At 43.6% G+C, this 14,245-nt stretch overlaps 2 protein-coding genes across 5 annotated transcripts in view; one reads left to right on the top strand and one right to left on the bottom strand.

The window, feature by feature from the left end:
* The window catches only part of LOC135540334 (synaptotagmin-2-like), a 48,455-nt gene extending 45,811 nt beyond the window's left edge, over positions 1-2,644 (top strand). For all 3 annotated transcript variants that reach the window (XM_064966923.1, XM_064966925.1, XM_064966924.1), the window contains exon 9: positions 390-2,644. In XM_064966923.1, the coding sequence (XP_064822995.1) occupies positions 390-605 (216 nt within the window). In that variant the 3' untranslated portion in view covers positions 606-2,644. The remainder of the gene's footprint in view (positions 1-389) is intronic.
* A 3,616-nt stretch (positions 2,645-6,260) lies between these two features.
* LOC135540337 (protein phosphatase 1 regulatory subunit 12B-like) overlaps positions 6,261-14,245 on the bottom strand; it is a 12,319-nt gene continuing 4,334 nt past the window's right edge. Inside the window, exons 2-7 of one of the 2 annotated variants that reach the window (XM_064966926.1) lie at positions 12,221-12,237; positions 11,896-12,007; positions 11,466-11,570; positions 8,933-8,992; positions 8,269-8,319; positions 6,261-6,735 (exon numbers count right to left, since the gene is read on the bottom strand). In XM_064966926.1, the coding sequence (XP_064822998.1) occupies positions 6,649-6,735; positions 8,269-8,319; positions 8,933-8,992; positions 11,466-11,570; positions 11,896-12,007; positions 12,221-12,237 (432 nt within the window). In that variant the 3' untranslated portion in view covers positions 6,261-6,648. Of the gene's footprint in view, positions 6,736-8,245; positions 8,320-8,932; positions 8,993-11,465; positions 11,571-11,895; positions 12,008-12,220; positions 12,238-14,245 lie in introns of both variants that reach the window. The other variant, XM_064966927.1, reaches the window with a different exon arrangement.

Consider the following 14,245-nt stretch of genomic DNA (forward strand, 5'->3'; position numbering starts at 1 on the left):
CCTACTTTACAGCAATTCAATGATGAAAGAAAATCAATACAATTCAGTGGAATTTTAAGGAAAATAACACTCAAAAACTATCTTTTGGTATTTGTTTCATTGGTCCACTGTTGATATTGTCCCAAAATTGTTTTGCTTGTCAGCAATCACGTTTTCAAGATATAGAACTTTCAAAATACCACTATGATGATTTTGCAACTAACATTTTGGAACTGTATCAACAGTCTACTAATGAAACAAACACCAAAAGACAGTTTTTGAGTGGTGTTTTCTCTTAAAACCTGGTAGTTTAATACCTACTGTATGAGGCTTGCATATGAATGACTATGTGAGTGCACACATTTAGCATCTACTACACATATACATGTTTTTCTCTCTTTCCTCTTCAGAAAATTTTGGTGGTGGTGACAGTGTTTGATTATGACAAGATTGGCAAGAATGACGCCATTGGGAAGATATTTGTGGGCAGCAAGGCGACGGGCCCTGGTCTGAAGCATTGGTCTGACATGCTCTCTAACCCCAGGCGTCCCATTGCCCAGTGGCACCCACTACAACAGGAGGAGGATATAGATGCGGCACTGGCAGGTTTAAATGCAAAAAAATAACTTAACTTGTCCGATTGATTACCAACTAACCAACTAACTCAGAAACCCTCCCTCCCCAACTGCCCTACACTGCATGAAACTCATGACTTCCACATGATTCTGTCATGTCTATTTGAAACACTGAACAAAAAAAAGAAACATCTAAAATATCAGCTTATTCATGATTAAATCGAAGAACATAAACAACACTTTTCCCAACACCATAGCATTTCACGTATTTAGTGTAAAGAGAGAAGAGGGAGATTGAGCGATAAATTGATTGATTGATTGATAAATTGATCTGTGTTTCATTTGAACATGCTTTTTAGGAACAGATGCGTAGATGCTGACAATGAACGTTTGGAGAAAGACTCAATGAAATTGATGCTGGTTATAGCTTCTTCATTTAGTTTATAGAACATTGTGCATGCTTTACTTATGCTCTCACTGCTCTACATAAACCATGCCAAACCGATTCCCATTAGCATATATCTTGTTCTCAACCCATAAGTGTGCCATATCTTGTTCTCAACCCATAAGTGTGCCATATCTTGCAGTAGATATTAGTATCGGGACATTTCTCACACGAAACAGTTTTTAATCTACTAATGGAAAGGGTTTAGGTGAGATGGTAGGTATTAAGGTAATACAATGCAGCAATTAATTCCAGAAAGTCTTTCTGAAAGAACTTTACAATGTAGTGTTTTTTTGTTCCAATTGTATTATTATTATTATTATTTTAATTTTATTTTTATTATATGTATTCCCATATATAAGAGAAATTATATTTGGCTTTGCAGTTAAACATGATTACTTATCAAACACGATTAATTTCGATGCCGTTATGGACAGGGTCCATACAGCTTCCAGTGTTTTCAGTGTGATACCCAGACTGGGTTGAATTCATGGGTGCCTTTAGGCTCTCAACTCAGAGTGCACTGAGGGAAACTGTATCCCTGGCAAACGTCATAATGGCACAGTCCAAAAGGAAACTGCAATTGTGCTGCAGACCTACTTTGACCACTTGGATGTAAAAGTGATTACTTATCCATGTCCAAAGTAAAGATGATTGAAGAACTATCACTGTCATCCAAAACCATGATGACCATGCTTTGTTAGTGATGAGATATTTACTACTAATAGCATGTGTTGAAAACACATTTGACCTTTTACTATTTTAAGTCAAAGATACACAATGTTGAGGATGTATGTTCAAGAAAATAAAGAAACATGATCAATCATATTCTACTACGACAGCATTGCACCCTGTACACTATTGTGAGCACATTTTTGGCATTAATGCTATCGAGATGAAAGAAACATATGTTATAAGATGGGACCATATGCTTGTTACAGCCACTGCCTGTGAATTGTAAAGCACTCTGCATCTCTGAAATGACTGATACAAACATACTGGAGGGGATGTTTTCTCAGTTTAAAAGTGTGTTTGCATGAAGGCCCAACGTCTATTTCTCTCTGCTGAGGATGACTGTAGTGGTGTGGGTATACATTCAAGTCTTGGATGTTCACATTGTAATGATGAAAAGTTCATCATCAAGCAACCGGAAATGCAGCATTTGCTTGAAACAAATGAGAGTAAAGTAAAGCATGATTTATGCTTTGTGCTTATCTTCATGTCGTAAGCTTGGACTTTTGCACCATTCACTCATCCGCAACCTGCTTAGTATGTAACCCTCTTCTGTAAAACGCCAAAGTCCTGAAACATTGTGGTATTGTCCGCTGTTTATTCAAACCTGTTTTTCCCAAGGGCGTTGTTCGCTAGACATCCTGAAATGTTGATTTGCCAGGAGGCCATGGTGTATAAGGTGATCAAACTGAAAGGAGGGGGAACGTTGGCATACTAATAAGTCCATTGATATGTAGTTTTGCCCCCCTCTCTCTCGTCCTACTGTAAACATTATACAGTGAGAAAATGTCAGAATACAGCATGTATCTATGAAATGTTGTAAATAGCAGCATGTTTTAAAGAGGAACCATAATTCGTGTGTATGTGTGTTTGTGTCCAATGTCATTTTGATAATAAAATGGAGAGAAAAATATGCACTGACTGTACATTTAATGTATTTTCCCTTAAGGGTATAATAGGACTGAACATATGTCTGCATAGTATATGTTGATTTTACAGGCTATTTTCTTGCCTGAAATTCAACAGTGTTACTTAATTTGTATTTTATTTATATATGTCTACAGTGGACAACCTGAAATGTATGACTATATGCTGGGGCTACAAGTCAAAAATGCAATATTACTTACATTTCCTGCTTTCACTTGTATGTGTGCATGGTCTTCGATGGCCAGGATTTATTGTGTATTTATTGAAAAAGCAGAACATTTACTAGCTCCTTTGCTTTGTAATTCTAAGTACCGTAAGTGTTTCCTTCAAGTATCCTGCTGGAGGTGGTAGTCACCGCCTTATCAAAAATGATTTGAATCTGCTGTGTTGGGTTGACCAGTGTTCTAGTACTAAGTCAGACTACAGTACTACACAAATTTAAATCCAAGTACTAGACCGTGCTTAACGTCAGATTGTTTAGTCCCAGGTTCATGTTATCAGATATAGCTCATTGTATAGGAGTCAAAGCATGGACTTGTAGCCCCCTTTCAATAACTCTCTCCATATCTGTACCCTGAGTAGTCCTCTGCTTGCTGTCATTCACTGGTGTCATAACAGTTAAACATGTATTTTTGTGTATGTTGATTAACATAAGAAGAAAAGCCATACAACTTGAGCTTAAGTTTCTATACTCTGAGCAAAGGCTTATTACTGCTTAATTAAAAACCTTATAGAGATATTTTAACAGAGCGGCTGATTCACACTTGATTCCTTTCCTGTGCAAGAATAGGTAAAAAACGATGCTGTTTGTTCATCTATCGTCACCAGAAGCAGCTCTGTTGGAGCTTCACATCACACTGTAGAATGCACGTTTTGCTTATAGAAATATGTACTTAACATGATGACAGTGGTCATGTTTACCAACATTATTGGTATGACTTAAAGTTGATATTGTAAGATGTACATGCCTCTGTATTTATGAAATCATATGACTGCTTGGCTTTTAGTGATGATCATATACATACTTATGTTCAAAAGAGTTTAAAATGAATCTTCGGTAATTCATATCATTTCCACATGGAATGCAAAACAACCTTTGTTTTTTAAACGTCAGCATAAAGAGCCTGTAGCAGCAAAATTGTGGCAACATGTAACTTGATTGCATTAGCTCCTTTCCACTGTCCCAGTACACGGTACATACGCTCTGAATAATCCAATTGCAAGAAGGCCTATGGATCTGATTTGTACAAACCATTCAGTATAACCTCCATTCCAGTATGGCAGTTATTACTCTGAATATTAGTTTCATTGTGGTGATACATTAATACTGTTACTTCCTGACTTGTTTTCACTATCCCTCCTATGTAGTGTACCTGGATTGATTAAGATCCTTTTATAGATTGGTCCTGTGTTACTTGTGTTTATTGTATCTTGAGCAGCAACCATAATTCTGTCTGCCTTAAATGTTTCCAAATGTATTTACAATAGGACCAATAACGTCTGTATTCTTCTAACGTTTCCTCTGTGAACTGAAACTGAGTGGGTTTGTAAAATGACTGCAATCCCCGTCTTCCTGGGCCTTTGGAACTCTTTTGAGCATGGGGTGAACCCAAACAGTGCAGAGCTACATTCGCAATGCAATACCGCCGACCTTGCTGCTTAAAAAAAAGGTTCCTCTTTATGCATTTTGATCCTCCATGGCCACCATACTGCAATAATTCCAAAGAACTGTACCCCTCTGCCTTACCTCTGTACTCCCTCCTCTCCTCCTCCTCACTCCCTCCTCTCCTCCTCTGCACTCCCTCCTCTCCTCCTCCTCACTCCCTCCTCTCCTCCTCTGCACTCCCTCCTCTCCTCCTCCTCACTCCCTCCTCTCCTCTGCAGTCCCTCCTCTCCTCATCTGCACTCCCTCCTCTCCTCCTCACTCCCTCCTCTCCTCCTCAGTCCCTCCTCTCCTCTGCACTCCCTCCTCTCCTCCTCTGCACTCCCTCCTCTCCTCCTTACTCCCTGTCCTCTTTCCTCCTCACTCCCTCTACTCCTCCTTCGTACTCCCTCCTCTCCTCATCCTCACTCCCTCCTCTCCTCCTCCTCACTCCCTCCTCAGTCCCTTCTCTCCTCTGCACTCCCTCCTCTCCTCCTCACTCCCTCCTCTCCTCCTCCTCACTCCCTCCTCCTCTGCACTCCCTCCTCTCCTCCTCTGCACTCTCTCCTCTCCTCCTCACTCCCTCCTCTCCTCACTCCCTCCTCTCCTCCTCTGCACTCCCTCCTCTCCTCTGCACTCCCTCCTCTCCTCCTCTGCACTCTCTCCTCTCCTCCTCAGTCCCTCCTGTCCTCCTTCATACTCCCTCCTCTCCTCCTCACTCCCTCCTCTCTTCCACCTCACTCCCTCCTCTCCTCCTCACTCACTGTCCTCCTCCTCCTCACTCCCTCTACTCCTCCTTCGTACTCCCTCCTCTCCTCACTCCTCCCTCCTCTCCTCCCTCCTCCTCCCTCCTCCCTTCCTCCTCACTCCCTCCTCTCCTCCTCTCCCTGTCCTCCTCCTCCTCCCTCTACTCCTCCTTCGTACTCCCTCCTCTCCTCATCCTCACTCCCTCCTCTCCTCCTCCTCACTCCCTCCTCCCTTCCTCCTCACTCCCTCCTCTCCTCCTCACTCCATGTCCTCCTCCTCACTCCCTCCTCTCCTCCTCCTCACTCCCTCCTCCCTTCCTCCTCACTCCCTCCTCCTCCTCAGTCCTCCTCCTCACTCCTCTACTTCCTTCGCCCGTACTCCCTCCTCCCTCATCCTCCTCCCTCCTCTCCTCCTCATCACTCCCTCCTCTCTTCCTCCTCACTCCCTCCTCTCCTCCTCACTCCCTCCTCTCTTCTTCCTCACTCCCTCCTCTCCTCCTCACTCCCTGTCCTCCTCCTCACTCCCTCTACTCCTCCTTCGTACTCCCTCCTCTCCTCATTCTCACTCCCTCCTCTCCTCCTCCTCACTCCCTCCTCCCTTCCTCCTCACTCCCTCCTCTCCTCCTCACTCCCTGTCCTCCTCCTCACTCCCTCTACTCCTCCTTCGTACTCCCTCCTCTCCTCATCCTCACTCCCTCCTCTCCTCCTCATCACTCCCTCCTCTCTTCCTCCTCACTCCCTCCTCTCCTCCTCACTCCCTGTCCTCCTCCTCCTTACTCCCTCTACTCCTCCTTCGTACTCCCTCCTCTCCTCATCCTCACTCCCTCCTCTCCTCCTCCTCACTCCCTCCTCTCTTCCTCCTCACTCCCTCCTCTCCTCCTCCTCCTCCTCCCTCCTCATCACTCCCTCCTCCTTCCTCCTCACTCCCTCTACTCCTCCTTCGTACTCCCTCCTCTCCTCATCCTCACTCCCTCCTCTCCTCCTCCTCACTCCCTCCTCTCCTCCTCCTCACTCCCTCCTCTCCTCCTCCGCACTCCCTTCTCTTTTCAAATTCACTACTTCATGTAAACTATAAGAATGACAATGTAAATAATCTATAACCCTTACAAATGTGTACCAATCCTGATTCACATTACAGTATATACTGTAGGCCTCTGCAGTATGATGCATTACCACACGTGACCAGTTGATGACACTGAATACAAGAGATTGCGTTGGATTGCAGCATAGAAAATCTTTATAAATAACTTATACAAGGCGTAGGAGAATGTTCATGTGATGGAGTAAACAAAAGAAAACAAAACAAAAACATTTCAAATGTCACATAGTGATACAAAACGTGATAATATATAACCTGTTACATCAGTTTATAGATTAAACATTTTCAGACATTCATACGGTATTATTATGTGCTGTGATTATATAATTATGCATTATAACAATCCATAAATTAATACAAAAAATGTGCAAATATGCAAACTGCGTGTGAAGACTACTGGTGTTGGTGGGGGTGTTGGTGGGGGTGGTGGGGTTGGAGAAGTGGGAGTAAACATGGGAAATAAAGCTGTATCATCCCCTGCTCTCTTCCTTTTCCTCCTCTTCTCACTTAGACAGTTTACTGATGACCCGGATTAAGGCTCCATTCTCGTCCTTCAGTCTCTGGTTCTCATTCTTCAGCTCTGTCTGGACCTGTAGAGGACAGCAGACAACAAGCAGACAGAGAGGGTTATGGTTATGATTGGGGTTAGGGTTGGTGTTGGGGTTATGGTTGGGGTTAGGGTCGGGGATATGGTAGAGGTTAGAGTTGGGATTAGGGTTGTGGTTATGGTTAAGGTTAGGGGTTAGGGTTGGTGTTGGGGTTATGGTTATGGTTGGGATTATGGTTGGGGTTGGGATTATGGTTGGGGTTAGGGTTGGGTTTATGGTTGGGGTTAGGGTTATGGTTGGGGTTAGGGTTAGGGTTGGGGTTATGGTTAGGGTTGGGGTTAGGGTTGGGGATATGGTAGAGGTTAGAGTTGGGATTAGGGTTGTGGTTATGGTTAAGGTTAGGGGTTAGGGTTGGTGTTGGGGTTATGGTTATGGTTGGGATTATGGTTGGGGTTGGGTTGGGTTTATGGTTAGGGTTATGGTTGAGATTAGGGGTTATGGTTGGGGTTAGGGGTTATGGTTGGGGTTAGGGATTATGGTTGGGGTTAGGGGTAAATTGAGGTTGAGGTTGGGGTTATGGTTGGGATTAGGGTTGGGGTTATAGTTGGGATTAGGGTTGGGGTTATGGTTAGGGTTGGGGCTATGGTTGGGATTAAGGTTGGGGTTATGGTTGGGGTTAGTTGGGGTTGTTTGTTATGGGGGGTTGTGGTTATTATGGTTGGTTAAGGGTTGGGGTTATGGGGGATTAGGGTTGTTTGGGAATAGTTAGGGTTATGGTTGGGATTAGGGTTGGGGTTAGGGTTATGGTTGGGAATAGGGTTGGGGTTAGGGTGAAGCAAATCCAGTTCAAGTTTGATTCACAGAACAAATGACAACGACACTCATCACCAACCTCTCCTCCGAGTCAACTGAACATGTAATGTTCTCCCACAAGATTGTCTATTTTCAGTTTAGTGTTCCATCTTTATTGAGACCTCTCATTCAGAGACAACAAAGGGTTGTTGTCTGTACCCTCCTGTATGGAACACAGCAGACACTTGTGGCAGTAGTGATTGTGGAGGAATACCAATGGTGTACTCACTCCATGAATATAAAACAATGGACTCACACATTTCACAGCCAACGGAGCATAATGATTACATAATGGTGGCAAATGATGTCAGCTGAGAATACCACACCACACACCATTTATGCTTTGTCACTGCTGGCTTGAGACTCGGGCTGCATCTGAACTGGCACATTTGACCAGAAAGCAGTGCATTTTTAAGGGAACAGGGTGTCGTTTGAGACAGACACACTACAGTACCAAGGCACGTCCCAGAGGGATATTCCCTGTTCAGCAGCTTGCTCTGTCTATCTGCAGGGCAACTTTGTGATGGCTCGGCCTCCTGTGGAGAATATATTTTGGAAATATGTTCTGTCTCTGCTGTGGCTAGGTTTAGTCTATTGGAGAGATTCTCAAGAAGTACAAGAACTGGCATTAAGCCACAAGAAAACGACCCCAAATTGGTCAGACCTTGAACATCTCTCAGTATCAATTCAGGAAATTCACCATTATTGCAACTGGACAGATACCTTCACTTCATCTTCCATGTCTGATATCTTCTTCTGCAGGACACGCGTTTCCTACAGAGAGGAGAGGAGACATGTCACAATGGTGGAGACATGTCACAGTGAGACTGAACATGATGAGGCTCACAGAGAGGAGAGGAGACATGTCACAGTGAGACTGAACATGATGAGGCTCACAGAGAGGAAAGGAGACATGTCACAGTGAGACTGAACATGATGAGGCTCACAGAGAGGAGAGGAGACATGTCACAGTGAGACTGAACATGCTGAGGCTCCCAGAGAGGAGAGGAGACATGTCACAGTGAGACTGAACATGATGAGGCTCACAGAGAGGAAAGGAGACATGTCACAGTGAGACTGAACATGCTGAGGCTCCCAGAGAGGAGAGGAGACATGTCACAGTGAGACTGAACATGATGAGGCTCCCAGAGAGGAGAGGAGACATGTCACAATGGTGGAGACATGTCACAGTGAGACTAAACATGATGAGGCTCCCAGAGAGGAGAGGAGAGGAGAGGAGTGAGACTGAACATGATGTGACTACCAGCCTTACCATGACTGGACCTATGAGCTATTAAAATAACATATAATGAATAGATATGCTGTACAAGGCCAAGAGAGAAGTTAAAAGTGCATAAGCAAACATTCAGTGACATAAGGATCTCACCCGTTTTTCTGTCTCAAGCATGGACCTTTCATTGGACCTTTCAGTCATGGTTATCTTTCTCTGCAATGCAAAAGCCCATGGTTAAAATGGGGACAATGAGAAGAGCGCAATCCCTGAAGCCGGCTGACATTTCTCATATATACCTCTGAAAACAACCATGGTCACCTCACAAGCATACTACCGTACTTCACAAATAATACCTCCCAAGCATTTACCTCTGGAATCAGCCAATGCATATTCCTTGCATAACCTGTCACATTCTTCACACTCCTGCAACATTCCTGATTGTATTGTGCAGTGGTCATTGCAGTTAGATATGTAAGTGTTATTCCACCATGAATTTGACAAGAACTGTACACTGGAAATCACAATGATAAGCAGTACAATTGCACAAACAGACACATACAGTGCATTCGGAAAGTATTCAGACCCCTTGACTTTTTACACATTTTTACGTTACATCCTTCGTCTAAAATGTATTAAAATATTTTTCACTCATCAATCTACACACAATACCCCATAGCGACAAACAGTACTTTGATGAAGCATTACAGCCTCGAGTCTTCTTGAGTATGATGCTACAAGCTTGGCACACCTGTATTTGGCAAGTTTCTTCCATTCTTCTCTGCAGATCCTCCCAAGCTATGTCAGGATGCACAGCAATTTTTAGGTCTCTCTAGAGCTGTTTGATCAGGTTCAAGTCTGGGCTCTGGCAGGCCACTCAAGGACATTCAGAGACTCCTGCATTGTCTTGGTTGTGTGCTTAGGGTCGTTGTCCTTTTGGAAGGTGAATCTTCGCCCCAGTCTGAGGTCCTGAGTGCTCTGGAGCAGGTTTTCATCAAGGATCTCTCTGTACTTCGCTCTGTTCAGCTTTCCCTCGATCCTGACTAGTCTCCCAATCCCTGCCGCTGAAAAACATCCCCACAGCATGATGCTGCCACCTCCATGCTTCATCGTAGGGATGGTGCCAGGTTTCCTCCAGATGTTACGCTTGGCATTCAGGCCAAAGAGTTCAATCTTGGTTTCATCAGACCAGAGAATCTTGTTTCTCATGGTCTAAGAGTCTTTAGGTGCCTTTTGGCAAACTCAAAGCGGGCTGTCGTGTGCCTTTTAATGAGGAGCGGCTTCCATCTGGCCACTCTACCATAAAGACTTGATTGATGGAGTGCTGCAGAGAAGGTTGTCCTTCTGGAATGTTCTCCCATCTCCACAGAGGAACTCTGGAGGTCTGTCAGAGTGACCATCGGGATCTTGGTCACCTACATGACCAAGGCCCTTCTTCCCCGATTGCTCAGATTGGCCTGACGGCCAGCTCTAGGAAGAGTCTTGGTGGTTCCAAATTCTTCCATTTAAGAATGATGGAGGCTACTGTGTTCTTGTGGACCTTCAATGCTGCAGAAATGTTTCGTTACCCTTCCCCAGATCTGTGCCTCAACACACAACATCTTCTGCACATCTACCATTCCAGTGTTTAATTGCTATATTGTAATTACTTCACCACCATGGCCTATTTATTGCCTTAACTCCCTTATCTTACCTCATTTGCACTCACTGTATATAGACTTTTTCTTTTCTTTTGTTCTACTGTATTATTGACTATGTTTTGTTTATTCCATGTGTAACTCTATGTTGTTGTATGTGTCGAATTGCTATGCTTTATCTTGGCCAGGTCGCAGTTGCAAATGAGAACTTGTTCTCAACTAGCCTACCTGGTTAAATAAAGGTGAAAACAATAATGACACAATCCTGTCTCTGAGCTCTACGGACAATTCCTTCGACCTTATGGCATGGTTTTTGTTCTGACATGCACTGTCAACTCTGTGACCTTATATAGACAGGTGTTTTCCTTTCCAAATCATGTCCAATCAGTTGAATTTACCACAGGTGGACTCTAATCAAGTTGTTGAAACATCTCAGGAATGATCAATGGAATCCGGATACAGCTAAGTAAAATTTCGAGTCTCATGGCAAAGGGTCTGAATACTTATGTAAATAAGGTACTTCTGTTTTATAATTTGTATACATTTGCAAAATTTTCTAAAACCTGTTTTTGCTTTGACATTGTGGGATATTGTATGTAGATTGATGAGGAAACGTGTAGTTAATACATTTTAGAATAAGGCTGTAACGTAACAAAATGTGGAAAAAGTCAAGTGATCTGAATACTTTCCGAATGCACTGTACTTCTTCATTGGACTCTTCATGTGATTTCTGCAGTTTCGTTTAATGTTTAGGATGATGGTTTGTTGGCTTGACTTGGACAGAAATAGGTTCCGGTACTAATTTTGAGTGCCGGTGCTGTTTACTGTAGATTTAGGTGCAGAAGTGCCACAATACTTTTGAGCTAATATTCTATAAGAGGAACAGGAGCTCAAGCAGTAGAACATTTGAGGTGCCGGTACACAGCTCCAGTGAGCTCCTGCCCAAGTCAGCCACTGGTCGAGGAACTATTTTAAATTTTTTCATGTTTACAATGACTGTTTGTTGGGGAACTATTTTGTGTGGTGAATGAATACCAGTTGGGGATAATCACCTGTGTCACTCTCTCCAGCTGAGTCTGCACCAATACCAGCTCCTGTTTGCTGCCCTGCAGCCTGGACTTGAGTCTCTCATTAGTAGACAAGGCCTCCTCGTACATCTGTGATGCACAGGATCCCACAGCAAACTCAGACCCAGAACATCATAACATGCCACATAATTTGACTTAGGTTATCAACCAGTTGTGTTTTTCATGAAGCCTGATCTCCAATTCAAAAGTTTATTTGTCACACACCCAGGATACAGCGAAGTGAAATGCTTACTTGTGAACTACCTCTCAACAGTGCAATGAAATACCATGTAATACCATTTTGGGTTACACTGTACTTGAACCCACAGTCACAAAATAATGTTATTATCATGACATAACAGATTTATAATAGAACATTAGCAAACTACGGTAATTTTTCCAAGTTACAGGTTACCTTCTTATAGTCAGTGCACCCTGCCTCCTCCTCTGCTTTTTTCCGCGCTGCCATTCTGTTTTCCCTTCGAGCGTCATAGGCCTCTCGGTCGTAAGCACCAGACGAGTCCAGTCTGAGGGTAAGATTGCACAGCTGAACTTGAATCTGCTGCACTGTGTCAGAGCTTAATCACCAATGTACCTTTGACCCTAATTGTAATAACAATCAGTTGCAATCTAGGCCTGAGTGACCAATGGCTGTTAGGATATGTTTCAATGCCTGATAGTAAAAATCTAAAGCACACCTGTGTCTTTTGATGAAGTTAATTGAGTTGAAAGCATCTTACCTGGACACTCTTTCATGCTGAAAACAAACAGAGAAGATATGTCACTTACAACATGCATAGAACATGAGTAGTTTTGGATGATCTGCAACACTGAGGTGTAATGTCTTTTGACAGCAGAGCTGTGAAGATGAGCACTTTGTAAAAGGCCTTTGTGTCCTGTATGCATAAAGATTATGTGCTGTAATTACATTTTTACATTTCAGCTCACGTGGCCAGTGAAACCCCATGGCCCTAGTTATGAACTCTCATAGAAGGCTAACAGAAGACCTTCACACTGTCCTGCAGCCAAGCATGTGGATATCAGCAGAGAGCATCTTGGGATGAAACTCGATACTCACGCCAAGTTAGAGAAGGACAGTGGAAACAGTCACATGTGCAAACTGAGACGCAGAGATAAAGCTAAACACATCCAAAAAAGGTAATAACTATGGCAGCGGCTGAGCCTGGGAATCTTGACGGTTATTGCCTGCTGAAGGGTTGGAAACAGGGGATATGAATCTGTTTTTAAAGAGACACTCTCGCAAAAATGGCAATGTTGGCAATGGCATTAATGTTCGAGGCATTTGCTACTTCAGTCACTTGTGGATTTATTCCAGTAGAAGAGTTGAAGAGGTTATTCCTGATACAATACTATAGGATAGAATAGGAGATGTGTTCCACTACAGGCATAATCATTCCCGCTAGAAAATGTCCTCAGTGATTCTCTTCCAGTGTTTGGCCAGCCCCTGACCTCTGTGTTCTCAGGCTGTAGCGGACAGCCTGCTTCCGTTTTCAAGCCTGTGCCGCTTTCTATGTGTCCAGGGAACCATGACGAGCAAGCACTTTGTCAGGCAATTTCAAGAGTTCAGCCCTCAAAGCCAAATATTTAGGCTTTTACGCCATGGTATGCAACAGTGAGCAAGAGTGAAGGCATTAAAACATTGCTTCAATTGACGTCAATTGATTTGGTTAACAATGTAAGATTACATAAATATTTTCTTGTTTTTTGTGCACTCGCCTATTATTGCTTCAAGAATAAAAGAGACTTGAACTGAAGTCTGGAAAACAAACTTAAGGTCATACACACAGGCATAAGAACTCATTGCAGTGTTTAGACATAACGCACCAAGTAAGGCTCTATGGAGACAGATATAAATTCACCTGAATTGTTCAAGGGGCTCTAGAAGGATTATGTATAAACACACAGGAATGGTTCCCATCAGACATCAACAAGCTCTCAGGATGTTCTCTCTCCGTCTGTGTCAACACTGTCAGCTCTCTCTTATTAAAGAGTCTGTCTTTGTGTTTGGAGCCATTGTAAGTTATCATTAACAAGGCTTACCTCCTGAAGCTCTGCTTGGATCTGGCACTGGGAGAAGCTGGGCTGTGATGGAGAGGGCCTGCTCTGAGTCTAACATGCCTCAGCGAAGCCTTCCACCATGACCAGACCCAGCCAGGAATAACCCTTATAATATCTAACCCTCCACCACAACCAAACCCAGCCAGGAATAACCCCTATAATACCCAACCCTTCCACCATGACCAACCCAGCCAGGAATAACCCTTATAGTATCTAACCCTCCACCATGACCAACCCAGCCAGGAATAACCCTTATAATAGCTAACCCTCCACCATGACCAACCCAGCCAGGAATAACCCCTACAATATCTAACCCTCCACCATGACCAACCCAGCCAGGAATAACCCTTATAATATCTAACCCTCCACCATGACCAACCCAGCCAGGAATAACCCCTACAATATCTAACCCTCCACCATGACCAACCCAGCCAGGAATAACCCTTATAATATCTAACCCTCCACCATGACCAACCCAGCCAGGAATAACCCTTATAATAGCTAACCCTCCACCATGACCAACCCAGCCAGGAATAACCCCTACAATATCTAACCCTCCACCATGACCAACCCAGCCAGGAATAACCCTTATAATATCTAACCCTCCACCATGACCAACCCAGCCAGGAATAACCCTTATAATATCTAACCTTCCACCATGACCAGACCCAGCCAGGAATAACCCT

This window comes from Oncorhynchus masou, chromosome 5, assembly GCF_036934945.1.
Source record: "Oncorhynchus masou masou isolate Uvic2021 chromosome 5, UVic_Omas_1.1, whole genome shotgun sequence".
In the NCBI taxonomy this organism is placed as follows: Eukaryota; Metazoa; Chordata; class Actinopteri; order Salmoniformes; family Salmonidae; genus Oncorhynchus; species Oncorhynchus masou.